We start from the raw sequence: 26,561 nt of genomic DNA on the forward strand, positions 1-26,561 counted from the left end.
ATGGCCAATGTTAAAGATTTTGGACGGACAAACAGACGCCATATATGTGACATATGACTTTGAAGGATGACCTTGACCTTCACTTTTCACCACTCAAAATGTGCAGCTCCATGAGATACACATGCATGCCAAATAACAAGTTGCTATCTTCAATATTGAAAAAGTTATGGCCAATGTTTAAGTTTTCGGACAGACGGACAGACGCCATATATTTGACATTTGACCTTGAAGGATGACCTCGACCTTCATCTTTCACCACTCAAAATGTGCAGCTCCATGAGATGCATGCCAAATATCAAGTTGCTATCTTCAATATTGAAAAAGTTATGGCCAATGTTAAAGATTTCGGACGGACGGACAGACGCGATTTATTAGACATTTGACCTTGAAGGATGACCTTGACCTTTCACCACTCAAAATGTGCAGCTCCATGAGATGCACATGCATGCCAAAAATCAAGTTGTTATCTTCAATATTGAAAAAGTTATGACCATTAAAGTCAGGGCCCTCAATCTATCAAATCTGCCGCCGAATTTCGGTGGCAGTCCCCCACCTGAAAAGTATACTTTTTTCCCCTTTTGGGGGGAAAAATTCCCCTTAAAAAAAAAAAAAAAAAAAAAATTTTTTTTTTTTTTGGAATAGAAAGATGTGTCTCATGATTATTGTATCTCAATTCTATTTCAATTTAATCTTTTCAAACATACTAAATGATGAAAAATGCAATGGATAGAGTGGAAACATGTACAAATGAAATAATGAGAGAGTAAGTAAAAAAAATCCCCCAAAAAGGGAAACGCCGCAAAAATTCCCCCTCCTAAGGGCTGCGGACCCCTTCCCCCAAAGTAGTGTGAGGGCCCTGAAAGTTTTCGGACGGACAGACTGACATACTGACTGACGGACAGTTCAACTCCTATATGCCACCCTACTGGGGGCATAACAAGAACTGTCAGAGGACAGCGCACTCGACTATTCGAGTGCCTGACAGTTTAACTTAAGCCATCATGGGGAAATTGTTCATATTCAATAATTTATTAGACAATCTTTCAACAAAAAAAAGGAGAAATAAAATTATGTTTGTTTGGGGGGGGGTTGAGAGGGGGTATAATGTGGTGTGTGGTCATTTATTAGACAATCTTTCAAAAATATAAAAAGGAAACAAAAAAATGAGGGGGTAGGGGGGATGAGAGGGGGATATAATGTGGGGTGAGGTAATTTATAAGATGATGTTAAAAAAAAAATATTGGGGGGGGTTAGGGGGGGAGGGATTCTGGGTAGGGGCGTGGGGTATTGTTTGGGTGGAATACATTGTGGTATTCAGGTAAGTGTTGTTTTGTCAAAGTTATAATAAAATGTGATCATAAATAAAGAAGTTATGGCAATTTAAGCAAAATTTTCAATTATCTAAGTGTAAAAGGGGCCATAATTTTGTCAAAATGCTTGATACAGTGGTCTGCTCTTGTTTATAGGTCGGGGTCATGTTGGTAAACAAGTATGCAAAATATAAAAGCAATATGTCAAAGGATATAGGAAATATTTGGGGTAGTACGCAAAGTTTAACATAGATTTATCAATAATATGCATATTCTAAGTATAAAAGGGGCAATAATTCTGTCAAAATGCTTGATACAGTTGTATGCTCTTGTTTATAGGTTGGGGTCATGATGGTAAACAAGTATGCAAAATATGAAAGCAATATGTCAAGGGACATTGAAAATATGTGGGGTAGTACGCAAACTTAAACATTTGCTGCATATTCTAAGTGGAAAAGGGGCCATAATTATGACAGAATGCTTGATAGAGTTGTCTGCTCTTGTTTACAGGTTGGGGTCATGTTGGTAAACAAGTATGCAAAAAATGAAAGCAATATGTCAAGGGACAATGAAAATAATTGGGGTAGTACGAAAAAATGAAATCATTTGTACAGAAACGGAAACGCTGACGCTGAGGTGAGGAGGAAAGCTCCACTTTATATATTTCATAATATAATAGTCGAGCTAAAAACACTGTTGTCAAAAAATTAAGTCTCAAGTTCGTCTATAAAATTGAATTCAATCAATCTCATATGTTGTCACAAACCCAATACATGTAACTATGACCATCGACATCAATGTTCATGTTTTGTTGATAAATGCTCACACAAAAAGTTGTTGTAATCAAACTGAAAGCTGAAGTTTTGAATTGACAATTAAATCTATTTTACATGGGTTCCAAAAAAAAGATAAGTCGGTTAAGCCTATTAGTTGATTAGACACAAGATCTATCTTGCCAAGTGTTCCAAAGATAGTCGATGTATGCATAAGCATATTTTCAATTTTTCATTGAAAAAAAACTACATTTTCATGAACCGTTTACATGTTTGAAACTTGCACTAACATCAATATTATGCGAGCACACATACCGCATCAAGTAAGTTGTTTTAATTTGAGCATTAAGGATAAATTTATGACCTGTTATAGTTCCTCTTGAATGCTCTGAGCTTTTAAATGTACAGCTCAAGAGTTCTTCTTGATAACCCATTTTTAATGTAAAAAAATTATGTCTCACATATGTCTATAAAATTGAGTTCAATCAATCTAATACATAGTTACGAACACAATATCTGTTATTACTGATATCAATTTGCGAGTGAATTGTGGAGAAATTTAATACTCAAAACAAAAACTGTATACAAAACCGTAATCGAACCGAAAGCCGAAGTTTTGAATCGACGATTCGATCTATCTTACGGATGTTTCAGATATAGTCTGTATATTACGATTGGTAGATAACACATGAGATCTATCTCGCTGAGGATTAGAGAGATATTCTATAGCGTACTTTCGAATTCGGAATTACTCTGAATACTCGGCTTTGTCCATTGCCAAAACATATACATTTAAAAGAACTGTTGACGTGTTTGAAACTTTGGGATTAATATCAATATTATGCGAGCATAACATATCATGTAAGTTGTTTTAATTTGTGCATTATGGATATATTTACGATCAATGTGTGTTTATTTATACCAGAAAAAAGTTTATGTGGCTTATATTCCCAATTAAACTGCCGGATTCTGGGCAGCGAGTTTCTATGGAAAATTGGATTGTCAGTTGCAACTCCCAGCGATCCGGAGGGTCAATAGCTGGGAGTTGTATTGACCTTATCGCAACATCCGGGCACTTGCGTCAGTTAGAGTTACATGCCCCTTGACGAGGGTGAAAACAAAAGCGCTGTCGCCATTTTATTTGCATTGAAATATTTAACACTGTTCGCAATTTTCTTAAGTTAAGGCACATCTTCGCGATCATTTTTTAGAAAAAAAATAATACCCAGAAATAGAAATTCTTTCATAATAAATTTAATTTAATGAACGAACACAAATAAGGATGAAAACAAACAACCAATAAATTTTAAATATATGCAACATATAGTAGCTGATTTGAACTTCTATATTTGTTATCTTATTACCTTGTTACGTATTAAATAAATTCTCATGATAAATGTTATTGTTTTTATTTAATTCACACCAATTTCGACACTTTTTGTTTCCGCATGTTAGATATTTGAATGCCCCTTTCTTCATCACAAACCGATTATCTCGTTATGTTCGGATACTGTCCAGACAAAGAAAACACGGTGTCATAAAGCCAGCTGGGGACCTATACTTGGGCCTCTGCATAAACCACATGTGGTCATTAAACACAATTTATGATACCTCTAAGTCATCTCTTGTCATACTGAGCAGTCATTTAAACCAAATTTTTAATGCCGAAATAATTGAATATACGGTTGCTTTATAAAACACGTTGACACCTTAAATAAAAATTTAATTAAATTAAATGCAATATTTTTAATTTGATTGTTTGCATCAGTATTATAATCGTGTAAGCTTTTGTATTCTGGTGTTTAATTGCCCCTTTGTTTAGCATAATCCGAATATCTCGTTTTGATCAAATATTGTCCAAACTTAACTGACAAAAAGGTGTCATAAACCACACTGGGTGGCCCAGACAGTGTCATTTAACACGATTGATGCCACCATGTCTCCTCTTTCTGGTAGTATTAAGCAGTCATTTGGATGAATATTAACGCCGATGTACATAACATTTGCTTGAATTAGATATGTGACATATGGTCAAATATAAAGTCATGTCCAATTTAGATTATCAGAAATGTACACCGTAAAGATACTAGCCCGATAAATTTATTTAAGTATTTAATAATCAAAAAATTTACGTAAAAAAACAAGTTACGTATTTAGCGTGTATCAGTTAATTAAAAAGACGTCATTCCGTATTAAGATTTAATGTTACGACAATAAACGATCGACATCATAAAAAAGAAATTACGTTTGACAGCAACGGGGGTAAATAATGTTTGAAAAACAAATATTTATACAGATATATGTGTGTTAATTTTAATATTTGTCACTCGTACTCATTACAATGAACACAACTAAGGCTTTCAGTAAGTCATGTACCAGATGCCCCTACGTATTTTACAGCTTCACATTAGCATGATAAATTGACATAGGAGAAATATAATATTAATGTTCGAAGATGAATGAACCCTGAAAAGAACGACATTACTCATTACATCAACATCTACAAGGATACTCCCATTATTACCCGGTGTCTCGGTGAGAAAGTTAATCATGAATGTCGCCGTACTCGATCATCGGCCACTTGGTCGGCTCATTTTTCCAACATCCAGCTTGCAATTTGTACGGACATTCATTAAGTCCAATTAGTTTTATTTTCTGATCATATCGGACTTTTGAAGTGCAATCTAACCCTTCATAATAGTCAAAAGACATTTTAAACACCAATTACAGGACATTTAATTACCTATCGACTTCCCAGTAGAAATGCAATTGACGAAATATCAGCAGAGGTGCTCAATCAGCGTAGTAAATTGACCGTATCTAGGGCATTGTTTTCACCGTCGCTAAGGGACTGCCCCTTTTGTGACGTCATCGCGATAAGGTCAATTATTGCAACTATGACTATGTGTTTATTTAAGCCAGGAATTTATGAGGAAATATCAAATGTTTCTCATTTGACCTATAAAAGTGCCTGTGACCTGGATTCCAGGGGGTAGACTTGAAATGAAAAATCTCGTTACCCATACACGCCATACGTCCCGATCTCGGCGGGACAGTCCCGCTTTTGGGCCCTTTGTCCCGCCGTCCCGATATGAGGCGATTTGTCCCGACATTCGTAAAAAACGATGTAAGGTCTATAGGTTCCCAATAAAATTCGCTATTCAAGCTCTGTTTCGCTAACACTTACCTCCGCTAATCCCTTTATTGCCCCCAATTAACAATCCGATTCTACTTATCGTGTGTACCAGTGTTGTTTATGACACCTTATCAGCGATTTATCGGCTAATTATTGATTTCATCAGGCATTCACACCATGGTGGTCTTCAAGATAGTGGTCGCTTATTGCTATCGATAGTTGTATTATAATGAAATAAATGTTGAAAATTTGTTTATTTTTGTATTTGTTTGAAACGGTTTACAAAACAATTGTTTTGTAAAATTAACTCTACGTCATTAATGAGTCTTTTACATTCAATGTTTAGTTCATAAATAGCGGGATAATCCGAATGTGAAATATACCAAAATCGCAACAAACAGTCCAATAAGTGATACCCATCCTGTCTAGTGTAATTGGGTGTAATTGTAATAAAAACAACGAGGTGCTATGCATGACAGTTTGACCCTACTCCAATAAAGCTAAAAACCACGAGGTGCTATGCATGACAGTTTGACCCTACTCCAATTAAGCCGCGACAATTGACAAGTAACAAACTGCGCATGGATACATGCTTAAAAAACATCGCAACAAACAGTAAAAGTGGTACCCATCTTATCTTGTGTTATTTTAATAAAAACAACGTGTTGTTATTCATGACAGTTTGACACTACCCCAATACAGCGCCTGACAATTCACAATTCAGTTTAATATGTTATATAAGAAGAAAACAAAATATGATTATTAACATTAGAGAAAAATAATTCGAGTAAAGCATCCATAGACTTCTTTTGTCCTTTTGTTTTTGTTGGTGTAAATACGATTGAGGCGTTGTTGAGAGTTAAAATGAACACAAAGACAGTTTACTTCCACCAAAAACCTACCTCTGAAATGTGTACGGCCGCGCATTCCGTGTGTAACTGATGTAAATGTTCGGTAGATAGTTTACTGTAACCAGTACTTTCAGTGTACTGGATAGCCTCCCCTGCGTTAATGTTTGCCATTGCAATTAATATAATGAGTATTGTTGTCGTAATGTTCTAGATTTTGTACTCTAAACAGATGAATATTATCCTCGTTGTTTGCTATTGTCTTATTTTATAAAACTGTTATTGTTATGTTTATGATTCCATGCTTCATATCAGATGTTTTATGTCTTGAATAAAAGTTACTCACGAGTATTTGTTAGTACTATACTGACTACAGTAAAGGTGGAATGATAAATCGTTTTAGGTGTCCCGCTTTTGGGTCAAATTTCCCGACAATTTTTTATGGAATGTCCCGCTTTGGACCTAAAAAATTATGGCATGTATGCGTTACCAGTTGCAACTCCCAGCAATGAGCATCCGGAGGCTCAATAGCTTGGAATGGTTTGCAACTACTAGGAACAACAACATTCTCGATCTCGTATTCACAAATAACCCTTCTCTAGTTAAAACTTCATCATCAGTCCCTGGTATAAGCGACCATGCCATGGTGGTTACTGACATAGATATCATCCCCCAGAAGATTAAACAAAAGCCTCGAAAGATTTTCATTTTCTCCAAAGCAAACTGGGATAGCATCAACGAGGACATGCAGCATCTCTCAGCCACAGTCGTTACTGAAGCAGAAAGCAAAGATTCAACCATTCAGTCACTATGGGACACTCTAAAAGCAGGCATTGAAAAGTCAATTAATAAACACGTACCATCTAAAATGAGCAAGAAGCTCAAGTCTCTACCATGGCTTAACAAAAACCTGAAAAGAATGATCAGACGTAAATCAAGACTCTACAAACACGCTAAAAAAAGTAAACAATGGAACACCTTCAAATCCTTCCAAAAAGAATGTAAAAAGGCATTTAAGAAAGCCGAAATCAATCACATCAACAACACAATACAAAAAGGCCTCGATGAAAAGAACACCAAACCCTTCTGGAGTTACGTAAAATCACGCAGACAAGATGGCTCCGGCGTTGCTCCCCTGAAAAAGATGGGTGGACTTGTGAGCGACAGTAAGGAGAAAGCCCAGCTGCTTATCGACCAGTTCAAATCTGCTTTCACCAAGGATACAGGAGATACACATCTCCCAGACACCACAAAGAGATGTCGTACACAAATACCCCCACTCAGTATCACCACAATAGGCGTTGAGAAGCTCCTCCGTAACATCAACCCTGCCAAAGCTCAAGGGCCAGACATGATACCGAACTTAGTATTGAAGACCTGCGCCAGCCAGTTAGCACCTGCTTTATCAACACTATTCCAAATATCTATAGACTCCGGTAAACTCCCTCGAGATTGGAAAGATGCTTTTGTCTCACCCGTTTTCAAGAAAGGCGACGTCCACCTAGCTGAAAATTATAGACCCGTCTCCCTAACCTGTGTTACATGCAAGCTTCTAGAACATATCATATGCAAACATATCCTAAACCATCTGGAAAATAACAACATCTTAACTAAACTTAACCATGGCTTTCGAACCGGATTTTCCTGTGAAACACAACTACTGACCACTGTCCATGACCTTCTCTCCAACTATGACTCTGGCACGCAGATAGATATGGCTATCCTGGATTTCAGCAAGGCCTTCGATACGGTTCCACATAAAAAGCTCCTGCATAAACTGAAGCAGTATGGCGTCACTGGTAGCATAAATCACTGGCTCGAGGACTTCCTTACAGACAGGAGCATGAATGTTGTTGTGGAGGGAGAGAAATCAAACCCGGTAACTGTCGACTCCGGTGTTCCACAGGGCACAGTCCTTGGCCCTCTGCTTTTCCTCTGCCACATTAATGATCTACCCGATTCAGTTAAGTCATCGGTCCGCCTATTTGCAGACGACTGCCTACTTTATCGACCCATCAGAAGTCGCCATGACCATGAAATTTTACAACAAGACCTGAACAAACTAGAAACCTGGGCTAACACATGGGGCATGCGATTCAACGCCAAAAAATGCTACATCCTAACCATAAACCAGAAAACCTCAAAATTTTACCAACTCGAAAACCACATCCTTCAACAAGTCCCAGAAAACCCATACCTTGGAGTGACAATATCAGAAGACCTAACTTGGAGCTCACACATAAATAAAATCACCAAAAAAGCAAACTCTACACTCGGCTTCCTAAGACGCAACCTGAAACACTGCCCCGAATCCTGCCGTAAAACAGCATACTTCGCCTTAATTAGAACAACTCTAGAATATAGCTCCATTGTCTGGGACCCACTCCTTCAAAAAGACATCGATAAAATTGAAAAGATCCAAAAACAATCAGCGAGGTTCATAACCGGCGACTACTACACCAAAACACCAGGCTGCGTGACAAACATGCTGAAGAGTATGAAGATCCCACCTCTCCAGGAAAGAAGGAAGGCCAATAGACTTATCTTCTTCTTCAAGGTGGTTGAGGGGCTGGTGCCAGCAATGCCTAGCCAAGACTTCCTTACTCCAGTCCGGCAATCAAAGCGTAAAATTACCCCTAAACATTTCAAAGACTTCAAAGTAAACAATATCGTTGAACAATATTCAGTAAATAACTCTAAGTGTTTCACACCAATCCAGTGCAAAACCCAATTATACAAAAACTCATTTTTCCCTAAGACATTAATAGAGTGGAACAATCTTGAAGAAAGTGTTGTTCGCGCGGACACAGTTGACATATTCAGGTCAACTGTCCTACAGTGGGACTAAACCACCCTCTCTTCCGTCGCGCCTACACCGAAAGGTCCTGCGACGTACATATCCAGATCCAGATCCAGAGAACTAGTCTACCACTCTGGACTGGAGGGCGCTTGTTCAATCCCCTGTTAAAGCTCAGTATTTTTCACTTTACATCATAATTAATTATTAAAGGTGAACATCATAAGAAATTTAGTTTTGTATATTTAAAAATATATAAATATATAGCTTCAAAAGCTTAAAGACTGTAGTCTAGTTATCAACATTCTGTTTGCATTTTCTAGTTATGTGTAACCTTTTAAAAAGGCTTTTTCCAAGACGGCAAGAGGTTAAACCTTGAAAACTTACCAAGTTTTTTACGTTTCTTGGTTTCATCTCTTCCGCCATCGAGAATGTGTGTAACTTCTTCTATATTAAATGTGCAAGTGTCCCTTTCCTTCTGCAAGTCAGGATTTACTTCGTTTTTCCAATCATTGAGAAAATCGGCTGCCAATCGAGTCGCCATTTTGAACAGTGTCTAATCAGCGGCCAAGATAACGATGACTATGGTATTTATTCGGGCCATCTTGGTATTAAAGGAGAGACATGTGCTACATAATTGTTTATTTACCCATTTGAATAATTTTAACCTAAAAACTGTATGTCAAGTTGAAAATTATGACAGGTGATGCGAGTGTGTTGATTTTTGACAGGATATATCAAAGTTTTCTGGTAAAAAAAGTTGTAAAAGCTGTCAATTTGGACTCAACAAGGTTGGGGAACTCATTCAATGCAAAAGGAAGGTCAGTGTCAAGGCCAAAATGAGGTCAGTTGAAGTTGGTGTATTGAGTGCTCAACTGCTCATAGATAACAGCTATTTAAGTATCAAAGCTTTGAAACAAGAATTATTGATGTGAGAAGAAACATTTCATTTGTGATTAAAAAAGATCCAGGTCAATGAAAGTACGTGGCAAAATGAGGTAAGGGTGGTGTGGATTTGTTGAAAGTATTACATCTTTATATGAATCAATACATGTACTGATGTTAAATGAAACATATAATTTTGAGTACACACGGAAGGAAGGACAGATGCACTCGCCGATCAATCAGTAGATCATAAGGAGCACTCAAAATTATAATGATATAAGTAGTGCATTGTTTAGTGCCAGCTCCCTTATGAATGCCACTTGCCAGTAAAACTGAAAATTTAACTAGTGGAATATATTACTGTACCAAGAATAATTCCTTTGCTTTGTTATAGTCGGAGTATTATTAATTGTCATGCTAATTAATGTACACTAGAGCTTGGTCACAGACGTAACGAATACCCCCACATGCTGCATTGACACAGAATATTTTGCATGTTGTCTTCACAAAAAATAGCGGACACCATGCTCAATGTTTAAAGCGCACTAAGTGACCCCGTGACCTGGTTTTTTACCCTGCATGGCACATGTTCGAAACTGACCTACACATCATCTAGATAAACTTCTGACCAAGTGTGGTGAAGATCGGATGAAAACTACTTGAATTAGAGATCAGACACCATGCTGAATGTGCAAAACGTACTGCGTGACCCAGTGACCTATTTTTTGACCCCGCATGACCCATATTCGAACTTGACCTAGACTCCATCTAGATACAACTTCTGACCAAGTTTAGTGAAGATTAAATGAAAACTACTTGAATTAGAGAGCGGACACCATGCTCAATGATTAAAACGCACTAAGTGGCCCCGTGACCTAATTTTGGACCTGCCATGATCCATGTTCGAACTTGGCCTAGACATCATCTAGATACAACTTCTGACCAAGTTTGGTGAAGCTCTGATGAAAACTACATGAATTAGAGAGCGGACAACATGCTCAATATTTAGAACGCACTAAGTGATCCCATGACCTAGTTTTTGACCAGGCAAGGCCCATGTTCTAACTTGGCCTAGACATCATCTAGATACAACTTCTGACCAAGTTTGGTGAAGATCAGATGTAAAGTACTTGAAATAGAGAGCGGACACGGACCGACAGACAAGCTCACTCCTATATACCCCCCTTAACTTCGTTTAGTGGGGGTATAAGGATATAATAAGATATAGGGTAAAGATTTTTGATACCATAATATTCAACCAAATACTCAACTAAAATAGTCCAACCTGTTTTTGGAAGATTGCTTATTGCTTCTTCAAGGCATTGTATTCAACTAAGCAAAGAAAGTGTTGTTTTGATTAATAACACGTACAATTCAAAACAAATAACATAAGTGGAAAAATATTTTTATTTGTAATGAATAAATACAAAATTTAATTAGTCTTATTGACGAGAATAGTATACAAGTGTATATTATTGTTCAACTTTCAATAATATGTAAGCTATAGCATTAATGATATTTAAAGATATTGCACAAACAATTAACAAAACCAAGTATGAATGCACATTTAGTATAACCTAAGGAACAAACTAAAAGCAAAAACAAATTCCCAATGATCTGGCGTTTGTAAGAAGTAAACCAAAACTTTTTCAATTTTGTGAAACTAAACGAACAAATACACTTCTAAGTAAGAATTAAAGAAGCAATCCAGAAATATGTAAACTACAGAGCCCTACATCGCTCACCATGAAGATTCGACCAAAATTGACTTCTAGAGTATTAACATGTTTGTTTGTTTTTACTAGACATAGTGACCTAGTTTTTGATCTAACATGACCCAGTTTCAATCTCAGCCAAGATTTCATTGGGACACATATTCTGACCAAGTGTCATGAAGATTGGACAATAATAGCTGCATCTAAAGTGTTTACAAGGTAAATTGTGACGACTGACAACTGATGGTGCACAACAGACAAAAGGCGATCACAAAAGCTCACTATGAGCATGTGGTGCTCAGGAGAGCTAACAAAAAAGCAAAAAAATGATTTCAAAGGACATCTGATTTAAATATATAAAATATAACATTCAAACACATACAAGAAAGAGCATGTACTGTGACAAGTCTTCTATTCAACCCTACAATACCATAAACCAAATTAAAAACAACATTTTGGGATTCATGGAGTTTGGGACATGAAAATAATGCTAAAGTCATTTCAAGATTCATGCGGTTTTTTGCAATGTTGAATTTGTAATAAGATAAAAACATCGTAAAACAAGCACTAACAGTTTGCTTGATTAAATTTTATTTACATCATTCAAATTTAGGAAAACTAACACCATTATAGACACTGAATTTTTTACATTTTGCGCCCAAAAAACTATACTAGGACAAACTAGTTAGTAGTAACTTTTTCTTAGGCATAATGTAATTTTATAAAGATGTAAATTTAAGTACAAAACTGATACAAAGAAACTGAATTAATTGCTATAATTGCGTTCATTATTCTATTCTGTTTACTATCCAAAGCAAAATCATTTGGTTTACTATCCAAGGCAAAATCCCTGAAGGTCAAAGACCCTTGTATAATTAGTTATCTAACATAACATTTAATATTAAGTGAAGAATGTTAGGTAATACAACAGTAATTAAAAATGTTTAGACGTTTTGTCAGATATCATGTACCAGAATAATAATTCCACTTTTTAAAGTTCCCCAATTAATTCAACACTAAGTATTCTAACAACCTTGGAAAAAAACTGATTATTTCCAATGGCAAAAAAAAAATTACATGAAAAGAATTCGACTGGACAGTGCCAAATGTAACCGGTACACAATACATTATACAAATTATGTATGCAGATATCAGCACACTTCACAAAATAATACCACCTGGGTTTATAACATATGCTTTACCTTAAATTCACTCTAACAGACACAAACATGAATGAAATACATTCACATGCAATAACAAATACTTACCAGTCATCATACATTGGTACACTTATTGACAGATTAAATATGAATAAATATGAATATTTAGCCACCAATTTCGGTGAAGATTGGATAAAAACTACTTGAATTAGACAGCGGACAACATGGTAAGGTTTAAAACACACTAAGTGACCCCGTGACCTAGTTTTTGACCCGGCATGGCCCATGTTCGAACTTGACCTACACATCATCTAGTTACAACTTCTGACCAAGTGTGGTGAAGATCAGATTTAAACTACTTGAAATAATGAGCGGACACCATGCTCAATGTGTAAAACAAACTAAGTGACCCTGTGACCTAGTTTTTGATCTGGCATGTCCCATCTTCGAACTTGGCATTCAGATCATCTAGATAAAACTTCTGACCAAGTTTGGTGAAGATCGGATGAAAACTACTTGAATAAGAGAGAGGACACCATGCTGAATGTTAAAAAACGCACTAAGTGACCCCTTGACCTATTTTTGACCCGGCAAGGCCCATGTTCAAACTTGGCCTTAAGATCATCTAGATACAACTTCTGACCAAGTTTTGTGAAGCTCTGATGAAAACTACTTGAATTAGAGAGCGGACAACATGCTTAATGTTTAAAGCGCACTTAGTGACCGCGTGACCTAGTTTTTGACCCGGCAAGGCCCATGTTCGAACTTGGCCAAGACATCATGTAGATACAACTTTTGACCAAGTTTGGTGAAGATCTGATGAAAACTACTTGAATTAGAGAGCGGACACTTAATACGGACTGACAGACCGACCGACCGACAAGTTCACTCCTTTATACACCCCTAAACTTCGTTTGTGGGGGTATAACTACTGCTTTTTTAGCATAAAAATACATACAAACATGCCCATTTCAAATGGAACAAGGACATGCTATTGATCCCATTTTGGATTACTTTGTTATCACTACAAGATACACATACATACATAAATGCTCAACATAAATCACTTAAATAACTTAAAAAACACAAACCTCTACAATAGCAAACAAATTATGACACATTAACAGAGATGTGTTTGTCAGAAACACAATGCCCCCTACTGCTCCGCTTTGATACGTTTTTTTACCTTTGACCTTCAGGGATGACCTTCACCTTTCACCACTCAAAATGTGCAACTCCATGTGATAAACATGCATGCCAAATATCAAAATGCTATGTGAAGGGACATAGAAGTTATGAGCATTATTCGAAACCTAAACGCGAAACCTTAACGCAAATTGTGACGGAAGGACAGACGGACGGACGGTCCGATAACTATATGCCCTCCTTCGGGTAATAAAAAGAAACGAGACATGTGTCCATAGGGCACAGATACCCCCACTTTACACTCAAAATTCCACTAATGTAATAAAACAACTTGTTTAATGGTAAAATTTGACTTTTCACCAAGAGTCTGACCTTAACCATTGTGGTCGGGAGATAGGCAAAAGCCAGGACACATTTTCTTATATTTGTTTACATTTGTGAAATGCTCTCTGAAAATCAATCAAACTAATGGCTGAGACAGAAATTATTGGAAGGACAACCAGACAACCTCTTACACACTGCAGAAATAATTTAATATACTGGTATGCTGCCTTCTTTGAAAAGTGTCATTAAAACTTAACTATTATACATTTTGTATGTTTGATTTAAGAAACAGTTTGTCACAGAACCAATGAAAGTAAATATTATTAAGTAACTTTTATCTAAAACACAGTTCTAAATTTTTGTATACTCAATGTACAATCATGTGACTTAAACAGACCCTTTTTAAAACCAATAAGTAACCAATAGAGACAAAGTACCGGCATTTAATCTTTACTGTAAAGACAATATATTTGTTATCTTCTGTTGATTCACAATTTACTTTGGGACTAGAAACAAAACAAGACATTTGTCCATAGGGCACAGATGCCCCTGCAATCAATTTTTTCCTTGAACAAATATATCAAAATCAAGCTGTTATATGGCCAAAGTTGACTTTTTACCTCCAAGTGAGTCGGGGGGTGGGGGGCATACAAAATCAAGAGTGTGAGGTAGCTTACTACATACATCAATGCTATTCTTGTCAGATATATAAATACAGATGAAAACTTACATTACTAAAATTGGAAATCACAATCATCAAAAAGGCTTAAATGTTGCTTGCTTTTTTTTCACAAAAACAAATGTGCTACAAAATCAAAAAATATATCAGTTGTCTCCCAAATTGTTGATAAAATTGTACATGTGCATAAAATTGTTAAAGTTTAAATGGGTTCCACTGTACTTTTTACTAAAAATGGCACAATATATGGAAAAAGTAATATGGACCAGTTATTTTTTACAGCGGAATTATTCCCAGTACACAGTGTATCTGTAATATAGACATTAATAAATATACATTTTTACTTCAATCATAATTATTTATTCTGAAATGTTGTTTTTTATGTACAATTATGTCATTCCATAGTCCAACTTTTTTTTCAACTATGTTGTGGATTTAATTTATCAACAGGTTAATATTCAATAATGTATTATTGTGCCAATATATATATATATAATGTTCTGACACATATGCATACAAGAAAACAGCTACATTAAAAAGGGTAAATAAAAATAATCCTTATATCAAAGCAAACGTTCCAACTTCTCTCAGCAGTCATAACATTTTTTACTGAAACAATTTACACATATAATACAAATGTATAATGTCTGTATCAAGTCAACTGTTGCTATTATGTTTCTAACAGCTATTGCAAATAAAACACCTAGTTGAAAAGGTATGACTTGGTCAGAGCTTCTCTATATCCTCTGTAAAGGTGTCTGTTACCATTGGGACCAATGTGAAAATTTCCCAATCTTGCAAGGTGTTCATTGAACTGCATTTCCTGCAATATATTTAACAAGGACACAAATCAGTCATTACAGCTGTCATCCATTATACCAAGTATTGGATACCAAACACGTGTACTACATCAGGGCTTTCCTGAGCCCTCAAATCTCAAGAGTCAATGACTCTTGGGACCAAACATTTATTTCTTATATTCCAGTCAATAAAAGAGACAATGCAAACATACATTGTGACCAAAATTGTGAGCATAGTGAAATCAATATGAAAAAAGACTCGCACTTGTAGTGACATAATATATATCAGGGGTGTCAATTGTCCCAAATTCGAAATACGGATAATTAAGCAGAGATTCAGAGACCGTAGGATAAGGGGAATAGAGGACAGAGCCCTTCGAGCCGTAGCTCATTGCTATTCTTTATTTTCTTTCTATGTGCAATTTCTTGTGAGTACAATGCGAAATTTTATCAATCAGACCATCCGTAACACTGCACGTGTATTCGTCATTCTATAAAAAATGTTATAAAGATCGTTGGAAATAAACTAAAATCAACAAACCATACCGTATCCGAAAACCACTGTCCGAAAACAGGTCGAGATACGTCGTTTGCGAATGAAATATAGTATTTCTCAAAACAAGGTGGATATGGATGTTATAATTGGATATTATTAAAACTGACGCGGGTGAGTCCATTCTGTTTTGGTGGGTTTAATAATGTCATATCTGCAAACAGCTGATTACAAACGCTCAGATAAATAATGAAACGTTGATACACGCGTCATCGAAGCAGCAGTGTTTTAATTGGTCATTACTAGATTTCTCAATGGGCCAAACTCCGCCTACTGGGCGGACTTGTGCTTCAATGATTGGAAACGGGCAATAACGGTTAGCGTCTTCCAAAAGATACTCCGCTCCAAGCCAATTATCGATTAGTCTTAACAACTTTTTATGTCTTTGACGCAAGTCGGTACATTCCCCCGGGTCAAATGTGCCGAAGACGTAATTTTCTCACGATTCAAACTAGGGTCTTCTGTAATTTTCAAGCGTTAAAACCCAAGAGCTCGGGTCAAAGGAAAGCCCTGAGCCTACATGTAAATTATTTTTCTGAAAATTAAGGACAAAATAACCTTTATGAAACTACATGAACCAAACAAACCATGAAACAGAAAACCCGATCTCGAGTCCAGCAAAGCTCTTGATTACAGGAATGTTTGTGAAAGTACTCCTATAAACATGCACACAATTTTAATGTAGAATCTTCCCATGCTTTTTCTTTAAATTTATTTTACAAAAAAAGCCTTTTTTCTAAAACATCGCCAAGTTTTAAACATGGCCAATTTATCATTTGGGACACGAAGCTATCACACTGACATGTAATCATAGAAATGAAAATTGTTCAGATTTATTTTTGAATTTGCTTTGAAGGCTCAACTCATGCTCAGGTTAGCAAAGAAAAACAAAGTTGCGCATTTCATACTGTTGCATGGGTGTTTGCAATTATATTCTAAATAGCTTAAATATTACCAAGAAGTCTGCGGCGCTCCTCGTCCAGACCCAATTCTGGTCGGCCCGGTTCCCTCAGCTCGCGCCCCGCCCTCCAGCGGCGCCAAGCAGGCATGATAATGAGATCATTGTACAGGGACATTCCCACAACCAGGAACAGGAAACCAACAATCTGCAATGTAGGAAACCAATAATCTGCAGTGCAGAACAGTGAAACCAACAATCTGCAATTTAGGGAACCAACAATCTAAATTGTAGTAATTCTGTGAAAACTGGGCTTAATGCATGTGCGTAAAGTACCGTCTTGGATATGCCCGTGCAGTCGGCACATGCATTTCAAGGACATCACTTTCACCCACCACCAAAAACAGGAAACCAATAATATGCAATCTAGAACATGGGAACCTAAAATCTGCAATGTAGACACCAACAATCCGCAATGTAGAACATGGAAACCAACAATCTGCGATGTAGAACCTGGAAACCAACAATCTGCAATGGAAAACATGGGAACCTACAATCCATAATATAGAGCATGTAAACCAACAATCTGCAATATAAAACATGGAAACCAACATGCAATGTAGAATTTAGTCCAATAATCTGAAATGTAAAACATTTAAGTTCAGTCTATATCAAGGTTTTTTAAGTGGCAAATTTTATAACCTTCATTCAGTCAAATTAGCACTGGCAAAAAGCCAAACCAACCATCGAAAATGAAGAACATTTTTCTACAGTCTACAGCAATCCTTTTTTATTTTGCCGTGTTCTGAGAATGCTGGGCTTAATGCATGTGTGGCAAGTGTCGTCCCAGATTACCCTTTCCAGTCCACATAGGCTAATCAAGGACCAAACTTTCCACCTGAACTGGATTTTGCTAACAAAAGACTTCCTTTAAACGGAAAAGGCAAAGTCTACTCTCGGAAGACAGTTAACAAACATGGATTAAGCCCAGTTTTCCGAGAACGCGACTCAATTGGCTAAATTTATAATATAGCCATTATTCAATCATAATAGAACTTGCAAAAGAAGTATCATCGTTTCTCAAATCTAACGATCTGAATGGCAGGCAGAGCACAATCTCTCAGTAATGATTGGTGAGTCTCATACAAAAATTATTATGATTACATGAATGCTTATTGTCTTTTTCAAGCATATTGCAAGTCAATAATGTACATGTGCATTCTCATTAACCAACGGGCATCAATGTACAGGTACCCCTGTGTTATCTACACTATGCATCACATTTACATGCACTCAAAGCCAAATCAAAACATGTTATAGACAGTTATTTTCACATGCTTTTAATGTTCACAGTCAATATAAATTACCAACAGAAACGAACAGAAAATTATAACTGTACCTTACTTAAGACAATACAGAAAAATAACTTGTTATGACCATTTTTCTTGATATTTGACCACTACTGAACTATTGTAAGAAACGGAAGATAACTGCACCCTGTTGAACATTATAATATGAAAAACTCTCTAATACTTAATAATGTGAACAAAGTCTATCTGAAACAAAAAAATTCTATTGATAAGATGCCTTACTCTACTTTCACGAATTAGTCCTTCAGTTTTCAGTAGTCAATCATAACTCTTTTTGATAAAATATAATGTTGTAATCACAGCTAATTCTAGTTCAAAAGCCCCAATATTTGTCAACAATTATTTTTTTATCCTTCAAGTGGCCTTTTCACAGATTTTGGCAGATATAGAAGTTTGTCATTAAATGCTTTATATTGATAAATGTAAAAACTGGATCTAAAAAGCTCCAGTAAAAAGCAAGAATAAAAATTAAAAGAAAGAAAAAAAGTAACCCTCAACTGGGCGCGAACCACTGACACCTGTAGTATAAGTCTAACACTTAGACCACTCAGCCATCCACGCTCATACAATGAATGATGTATTTTATACTTTATATAAGCAATCCTAGTAGTGTCACTTAATATGACAACAACAGAACTCTCCAAATTATTCAATCTTGCAACACTTTAAAATTTTGAGATTTTTAAATCATCAACGGATGCATATAATGTTTATTTTAGAGCATGGTAAATGTTCAGTATAAGTGTTTCCTCTCAAATATCATAACTACAACGAAAATTTGCGAATCTGATACAATTTTTTTAATTTACCAAATCCTGAAAAGGCCCCTTCAAGATAATTATGGCATAAAATATTTTTAATCACTTGCTCACCTGTAACCACTGGAATTTCTGCCAGCCAATGATCAGTGAGAATACCCAGATGACGAGGGTCCGCACACTGTCCAGGACCATACGTGTGGTCGCACTGAGCTCAACAGTCACACTGATGCCAGCAAAGTTGAAGAAGGCTATACTAATGATGTTGCCTAAAACAAACAGAGGTTGAAGAAGGCTATACTTACAATGTTGCCTGAAGCAAATAGAGGTTGAAGAAGGCTATACTAACAATGTTGCCTGGAACAAACAGAGGTTTAAGAAGGCTATACTAACAATGTTGCCTGGAACAGATGTTGAAGAAGGCTATACTAACAATGTTGCCTGAAACAAACAGAGGTTTAAGAAGGCTATACTAACGATGTTGCCTGAAGCAAACAGAGGTTGAAGAAGGCTATACTAACAATGTTGCCTGGAACAGAGGTTGAAGAAGGCTATACTAGCACTGTTGCCTGAAACACACAGAGGTTGAAGAAGGCTATACTAACGATGTTGCCTGAAACAAACAGAGGTTAAAGAAGGCTATACTAGGACTGTTGCCTGAAACACACAGAGGTTGAAGAAGGCTATTCTACAATGTTGCCTGAAACAAACAGAGGTTGAAGAAGGCTATACTCACAATGTTGCCTGAAACAAACAGAGGTTGAAAAAGGCAATAATAACAATGTTGCCTGAAACAAACAGACGTTGAAGAAGGCTATACTAACAATGTTGCCGGAAACAGAGGTTGAAGAAGGCTATACTAACACTGTGTCCTGAAACACACAGAGGTTGAAGAAGGCTATACTAATGATGTTGCCTGAAGCAAATAGAGGTTGAAGAAGGCTATACTAAAAATGTTGCCTGAAACACACAGAGTTTGAAGAAGGCTATACTAACAATGTTGCCTGAAACAAACAGAGGTTAAAGAAGGCTATACATGTACTAACAATGTTGCCTTAAACAGAGGTTGAAGGGCTATACTAACAATGTTGCCTGAAACAAACAGAGGTTGAAGAAGGCTATACTAACAATGTTGCCTTAAACAGAGGTTGAAGGGCTATACTAAAAATGTTGCCTGAAACACACAGAGGTTGAAGAAGGCTATACTAACAATGTTGCCTGAAACAAACAGAGGTTTAAGAAGGCTATACATGTACTAACAATGTTGCCTTAAACACAGGTTGAAGAAGGCTATACTAACGATGCTGCCTGAAACAAACAGAGGTTGAAGAAGGCTATACCAACAATATTGCCTGAAACACACAAAGGTTGAAGAAGGCTATACTAACAATGTTGCCGGAAACAGAGGTTGAAGAAGGCTATACTAACACTGTTGCCTGAAGCAAATAGAGGTTGAAGAAGGCTATACTAATGATGTTTCCTGAAACAAACAGAGGTTGAAGAAGGCTATACTAACAATGTTGTCTGAAACAAACAGAGGTTGAAGAAGGCTTTACTAACAATGTTGCCTAAAACAAACAGAGGTTGAAGAAGGCTATACTAACAATGTGTCCTGGAACAGAGGTTGAAGAAGGCTATACTAACAATGTTGCCTGAAACAAACAGAGGTTGAAGAAGGCTATACTAACAATGTTGCCTGAAACAAACAGAGGTTTAAGAAGGCTATACTAACACTGTTGCCTGAAGCAAATAGAGGTTGAAGAAGGCTATACTAACAATGTTGCCTAAAACAAACAGAGGCTGAAGAAGGCTATACTTACAATGTTGCCTGAAGCAAATAGAGGTTGAAGAAGGCTATACTAACAATGTTGCCTGAAACAAACAGAGGTTGAAGAAGGCTATACATGTACTAACAATGTTGCCTTAAACACAGGTTGAAGAAGGCTATACTAACGATGCTGCCTGAAACAAACAGAGGTTGAAGAAGGCTATACCAACAATGTTGCCTGAAACACACAAAGGTTGAAGAAGGCTATACTAACAATGTTGCCGGAAACAGAGGTTGAAGAAGGCTATACTAACACTGTTGCCTGAAGCAAATAGAGGTTGAAGAAGGCTATACTAATGATGTTTCCTGAAACAAACAGAGGTTGAAGAAGGCTATACTAACAATGTTGTCTGAAACAAACAGAGGTTGAAGAAGGCTTTACTAACAATGTTGCCTGAAACAAACAGAGGTTGAAGAAGGCTATACTAACAATGTGTCCTGGAACAGAGGTTGAAGAAGGCTATACTAACAATGTTGCCTGAAACAAACAGAGGTTGAACAAGGGACAAAATTGTCACAAAACCAGGTTTTTATTGTGAAAAAAAAATCTGATAAAGGGAGAAAACTCAAACTGAACTTTTGAAATGACCAAAAAAAATTAACCCCCTTTGTAATTTTTTTTTTTTTTTAAATCTATTTTTAGTCGTGGCGACCTTGACATTGGAGATATTGACGTAATTCTTTCGTGGGACACACCGTCCCATGATGGTGAACAAATGTGCCAAATGATTTTAAAATCTCACAATGAATGACATAGTTATGGCCAGGACAAGCTCATTTATGGCCATTTTTGACCTTTGAACTCAAAGTGTGACCTTGACCTTGGAGATATCGACGTAATTATTTCGCGCGACACACCGTCCAATGATGGTGAACAAATGTGCCAAATGATTTTAAAATCTGACGATGAACGACATAGTTATGGCTCGGACAAGCTCATTTATGGCCATTTTTGACCTTTGAACTCAAAGTGTGACCTTGACCTTGGAGATATCGACGTAATTATTTCGCGCGACACACCGTCCAATGATGGTGAACAAATGTGCCAAATGATTTTAAAATCTGACAATGAACGACATAGTTATGGCCCGGACAAGATTATTCCGCCAGCCCGCCAGCCAGCCAGCCCGCCAGCCAGCCAGCCCGCCCGCATTCGCCAATCTAATAACCAGTTTTTTCCTTCGGAAAACCTGGTTAAAAAGGCTATACTAACACTGTTGCCTGAAGCAAGTAGAGGTTGAAGAAGGCTATACTAATGATGTTGCCTGAAACACACAGAGGTTGAAGAAGGCTATACTAACAATGTTGCCGGAAACAGAGGTTGAAGAAGGCTATACTAACACTGTTGCCTGAAGCAAATAGAGATTGAAGAAGGCTATACTTATGATGTTTCCTGAAACAAACAGAGGTTGAAGAAGACTATACTAACAATGTTGCCTGAAACACACAGAGGTTGAAGAAGGCTATACTAACAATGTTGCCTGAAGCAAATAGAGGTTGAAGAAGGCTATTACTTACAATGTTGATGGAAACAGAGGTTGAAAAAGGCTATACTAACACTGTTGCCTGAAGCAAATAGAGGTTGAAGAAGGCTATACTAATGATGTTGCCTGAAACAAACAGAGGTTGAAGAAGGCTATACTAACGATGCTGCCTGAAACAAACAGAGGTTGAAGAAGGCTATACCAACAATGTTGCCTGAAACAAACAGAGGTTGAAGAAGGCTATACTAACAATGTGTCCTGGAACAGAGGTTGAAGAAGGCTATACTAACAATGTTGCCTGAAACAAACAGAGGTTGAAGAAGGCTATACTAACAATGTTGCCTGAAACAAACAGAGGTTGAAGAAGGCTATACTAACAATGTTGCCTGAAACAAACAGAGGTTTAAGAAGGCTATACTAACACTGTTGCCTGAAGCAAATAGAGGTTGAAGAAGGCTATACTAACAACGTGCCTAAAACAAACAGAGGTTGAAGAAGGCTATACTTACAATGTTGCCTGGAGCAAATAGAGGTTGAAGAAGGATAATCTAACAATGTTGCCTGAAGCAAATAGAGGTTGAAGAAGGCTATTACTTACAATGTTGATGGAAACAGAGGTTGAAAAAGGCTATACTAACACTGTTGCCTGAAGCAAGTAGAGGTTGAAGAAGGCTATACTAATGATGTTGCCTGAAACAAACAGAGGTTGAAAAAGGCTATACTAAGGATGCTGCCTGAAACAAACAGGGGTTGAAGAAGGCTATACCAACAATGTTGCCTGAAACACACAGAGGTTGAAGAAGGCTATACTAACAATGTTGCCTGAAACAGAGGTTGAAGAAGGCTATACTAACACTGTTGCCTGAAGAAAATAGAGGTTGAAGAAGGCTATACTAATGATGTTTCCTGAAACAAACAGAGGTTGAAGAGACTATACTAACAATGTTGCCTGAAACAAACAGAGGTTGAAGAAGGCTATACTAACAATGTTGCCTGAAACACACAGAGGTTGAAGAAGGCTATACTAACACTGTTGCCTGAAGCAAATAGAGGTTGAAGAAGGCTCTTACTTACAATGTTGATGGAAACAGAGGTTGAAAAAGGCTATACTAACACTGTTGCCTGAAGCAAATAGAGGTTGAAGAAGGCTATACTAATGATGTTGCCTGAAACAAACAGAGGTTGAAGAAGGCTATACTAACGATGCTGCCTGAAACAAACAGAGGTTGAAGAAGGCTATACCAACAATGTTGCCTGAAACACACATAGGTTGAAGAAGGCTATACTAACAATGTTGCCGGAAACAGAGGTTGAAGAAGGCTAAACTAACACTGTTGCCTGAAGCAAATAGAGGTTGAAGAAGGCTATACTAATGATGTTTCCTGAAACAAACAGAGGTTGAAGAAGGCTATACTAACAATGTTGCCTGAAACAAACAGAGGTCAAAGAAGGCTATACTTACAATGTTGCCTGAAACAAACAGAGGTTGAAGAAGGCTATACTAACAATGTTGCCTGGAACAGAGGTTGAAGAAGGCTATACTAACAATGTTGCCTGAAACACACAGAGGTTGAAGAAGGCTATACTAATGATGTTTCCTGAAACAAACAGAGGTTGAAGTAGGCTATACTTACAATGTTGCTTGAAACAAACAGAGGTTGAAGAAGGCTATACTAACAATGTTGCCTGAAACAAACAGAGGTTGAAGAAGGCTATACTATCACTGTTGCCTGAAGAAAATAGAGGTTGAAGAAGGCTATACTAACAATGTTGCCTAAAACAAACAGAGTTTGAAGAAGGCTTTTACTGACAATGTTGATGGAAACAGAGGTTGAAGAAGGCTATACTAACACTGTTGCCTGAAGCAAATAGAGGTTAAAGAAGGCTATACTAACGATGTTGCCTAAAACAAACAGAGGTTGAAGAAGGCTATACTAACTATGTTGCCTAAAACAAACAGAGGTTGAAGAAGGCTTTACTAACAATGTTGCCTGAAGCAAATAGAGGTTGAAGAAGGCTATACTAACGATGTTGCCTGAAACAAACAGAGGTTGAAGAAGGCTATTCTAACGATGTTGCCTGAAACACACAGAGGTTGAAAGACGCTATACTAACAATGTTGCTGGAAACAGAGGTTGAAGAAGGCTATACTAACAATGTTGCCTGGAACAGAGGTTGAAGAAGGCTATACTAACAATGTTGCCTGAAGCAAATAGAGGTTGAAGAAGGCTATACTAACAATGTTGCCTGGAACAGAGGTTAAAGAAGGCTATACTAACAATGTTGCCTGAAACAGAGGTTGAAGAAGGCTATACTAACAATGTTGCCTGAACCAATCAGAGGATATAAGCTGCGGCAGGAGAAATCCTGACTTACTACATGTGTTTCAATTGTTGTCCCAGATTAGCCTGTGCAGTTTGCACAGGCTTATAAGGGACGCCTTTTTTCTCTTCTTTGGATTTTTTGGATCAAAAGGAGTATCTTCTAAATAAATATCAAGTCTAGGCGAAAATTCTTGTCCCACATTAGCCTGTGAGGACTTCAAATGCTTATAAGGGACACCTCTTTCCTCTTGTATGAAATTTTTTGGCTAAAAGGAGTCTCTTCGAAACAAATATCAAGTCTAGGCAGAAATTTTTGTCCCAGATTAGCCTGTATGAACTGCACAGGCTTATCTGGAATGACACTTTACGCACATGCAATTAGCCAAGTTATTAAAATATACAAAATTATGTCCAAGAAGTACAATGAAAGCAGGTTATCTAATCTACATGTACGTATTTACATAGAGAATAGTAGGTTAGTGTTGAGTATAGATCAGGTTTATCATGTGAGGCTTAGAAAACAAAAAGCAAGAGCCTTGGCGAGTGCTTGTTCGTTTTCATGCCGAGCATGATAAACCTGATAAATAATCAGCACTAACCTATTATTTTATTTATCCCACTGTTTATTCAGTAAACCTTTTTATCTAAACAAAATTAGTTTTCATGAGTGTTTGTCGTACTTTGATAAGAACTGTAGTGTAACCAAGGTCAGGGTATTACTCCACTTTCCAAAAATAACTGCCGATCAAATAATCATTTTTAAAATCAGAATACTGTTCTGTGACAAAGAGTCGTGCATTATTAATTACAATTTTATTCATATTGAATTGCAAATCTAAAAGTTTTTTACATCAATATAACACTTAGTTGTTATATACAAGGAACTACATTTGTTTTTACAACGTAGCCTAACAACGTAGCACGTGCCGTTGATTATAGGAGAAATTTAATAAACGGGGCTTTAATCAACTGACTTCACTGTAAAAGTGGGATAAAATTATTTATCAAATACAAACACTGTGAACTGTGTAAAAGATCAAGGAAAGCATTAAGGCTGAATAAATGTGTTTTTATTATACGTAAATGGATTAATGGATGGTATTGGATGCGTTTTGTTAATTTCCAAATATTTGTTTAATTCGTTGTCATAGAAAAATGAATATAGACCAATGAAATACTTGACATGCTATTCAATGATTAATTTAAGGCACATGAAAGATGCGATGTTTGAAAACAAGTGGGAAAACATAAATAAAAAATATCACAAAATAATAGAATATAAATGTGTTTTTTTATAAGTTACAAAAAGGCTTTCTTTGCACAAAAAGGAGAAATCTATGATTACTCAAATGAGTAACTGGGGCATTTTTTGTGGGTGCCAAGAGCTTGGTGAGTACAAACCCTAAAGAGCACCAATTCAAAATATGAGCCATGCTGTGTGAAAAGGGGGTTTCATGCATGTGCATAAAGTGTTGTCCCAGATTAGCCTGTGAAGTCTACAAAGGCTATAATCAGGGACGACATTTTCCGCTTTTGTGATATGTTTGGTTTACAGAAAGTCTCTTTCTAGCAAAATTCAAGTTTTGGCAGAAAGTGTCATCCCTGATTAGCCTGTGCAAGTGCTCACACTGGCCTTCAGAAAATAATAGCCAACATTTTTTTCCTTAAAAAAATAATAGCCAAAACAGATACTGTTATATATAAAACAAGAATAATATCAGCGTGTCATTCTTATAAAATATTTATCATGGCTTTACCATAAATACAATCAAG

The 26,561-nt window shown here is 36.8% G+C and overlaps 2 protein-coding genes across 7 annotated transcripts in view; both read right to left on the reverse strand.

Annotated features, from left to right (window-relative positions):
* LOC127882046 (peroxisomal acyl-coenzyme A oxidase 1-like) overlaps positions 1-9,440 on the reverse strand; it is a 61,558-nt gene extending 52,118 nt beyond the window's left edge. Inside the window, exon 1 of the mRNA XM_052430435.1 lies at positions 9,252-9,440. Within this exon, the coding sequence (XP_052286395.1) occupies positions 9,252-9,408 (157 nt within the window). The 5' untranslated portion in view covers positions 9,409-9,440. The remainder of the gene's footprint in view (positions 1-9,251) is intronic.
* Positions 9,441-10,289: 849 nt separating this feature from the next.
* LOC127881433 (solute carrier family 35 member F6-like) overlaps positions 10,290-26,561 on the reverse strand; it is a 32,568-nt gene continuing 16,296 nt past the window's right edge. For 4 of the 6 annotated variants that reach the window (XM_052429319.1, XM_052429320.1, XM_052429321.1 and 1 more), the window contains exons 8-10: positions 19,267-19,421; positions 17,082-17,232; positions 11,141-15,596 (exon numbers count right to left, since the gene is read on the reverse strand). In XM_052429319.1, the coding sequence (XP_052285279.1) occupies positions 15,580-15,596; positions 17,082-17,232; positions 19,267-19,421 (323 nt within the window). In that variant the 3' untranslated portion in view covers positions 11,141-15,579. Of the gene's footprint in view, positions 10,312-11,140; positions 15,597-17,081; positions 17,233-17,450; positions 17,553-19,266; positions 19,422-26,561 lie in introns of those variants that run through there. The other 2 variants (XR_008050044.1, XM_052429324.1) reach the window with 2 other exon arrangements.

Source organism: Dreissena polymorpha, chromosome 5 (genome assembly GCF_020536995.1).
Source record: "Dreissena polymorpha isolate Duluth1 chromosome 5, UMN_Dpol_1.0, whole genome shotgun sequence".
Taxonomy (NCBI): domain Eukaryota; kingdom Metazoa; phylum Mollusca; class Bivalvia; order Myida; family Dreissenidae; genus Dreissena; species Dreissena polymorpha.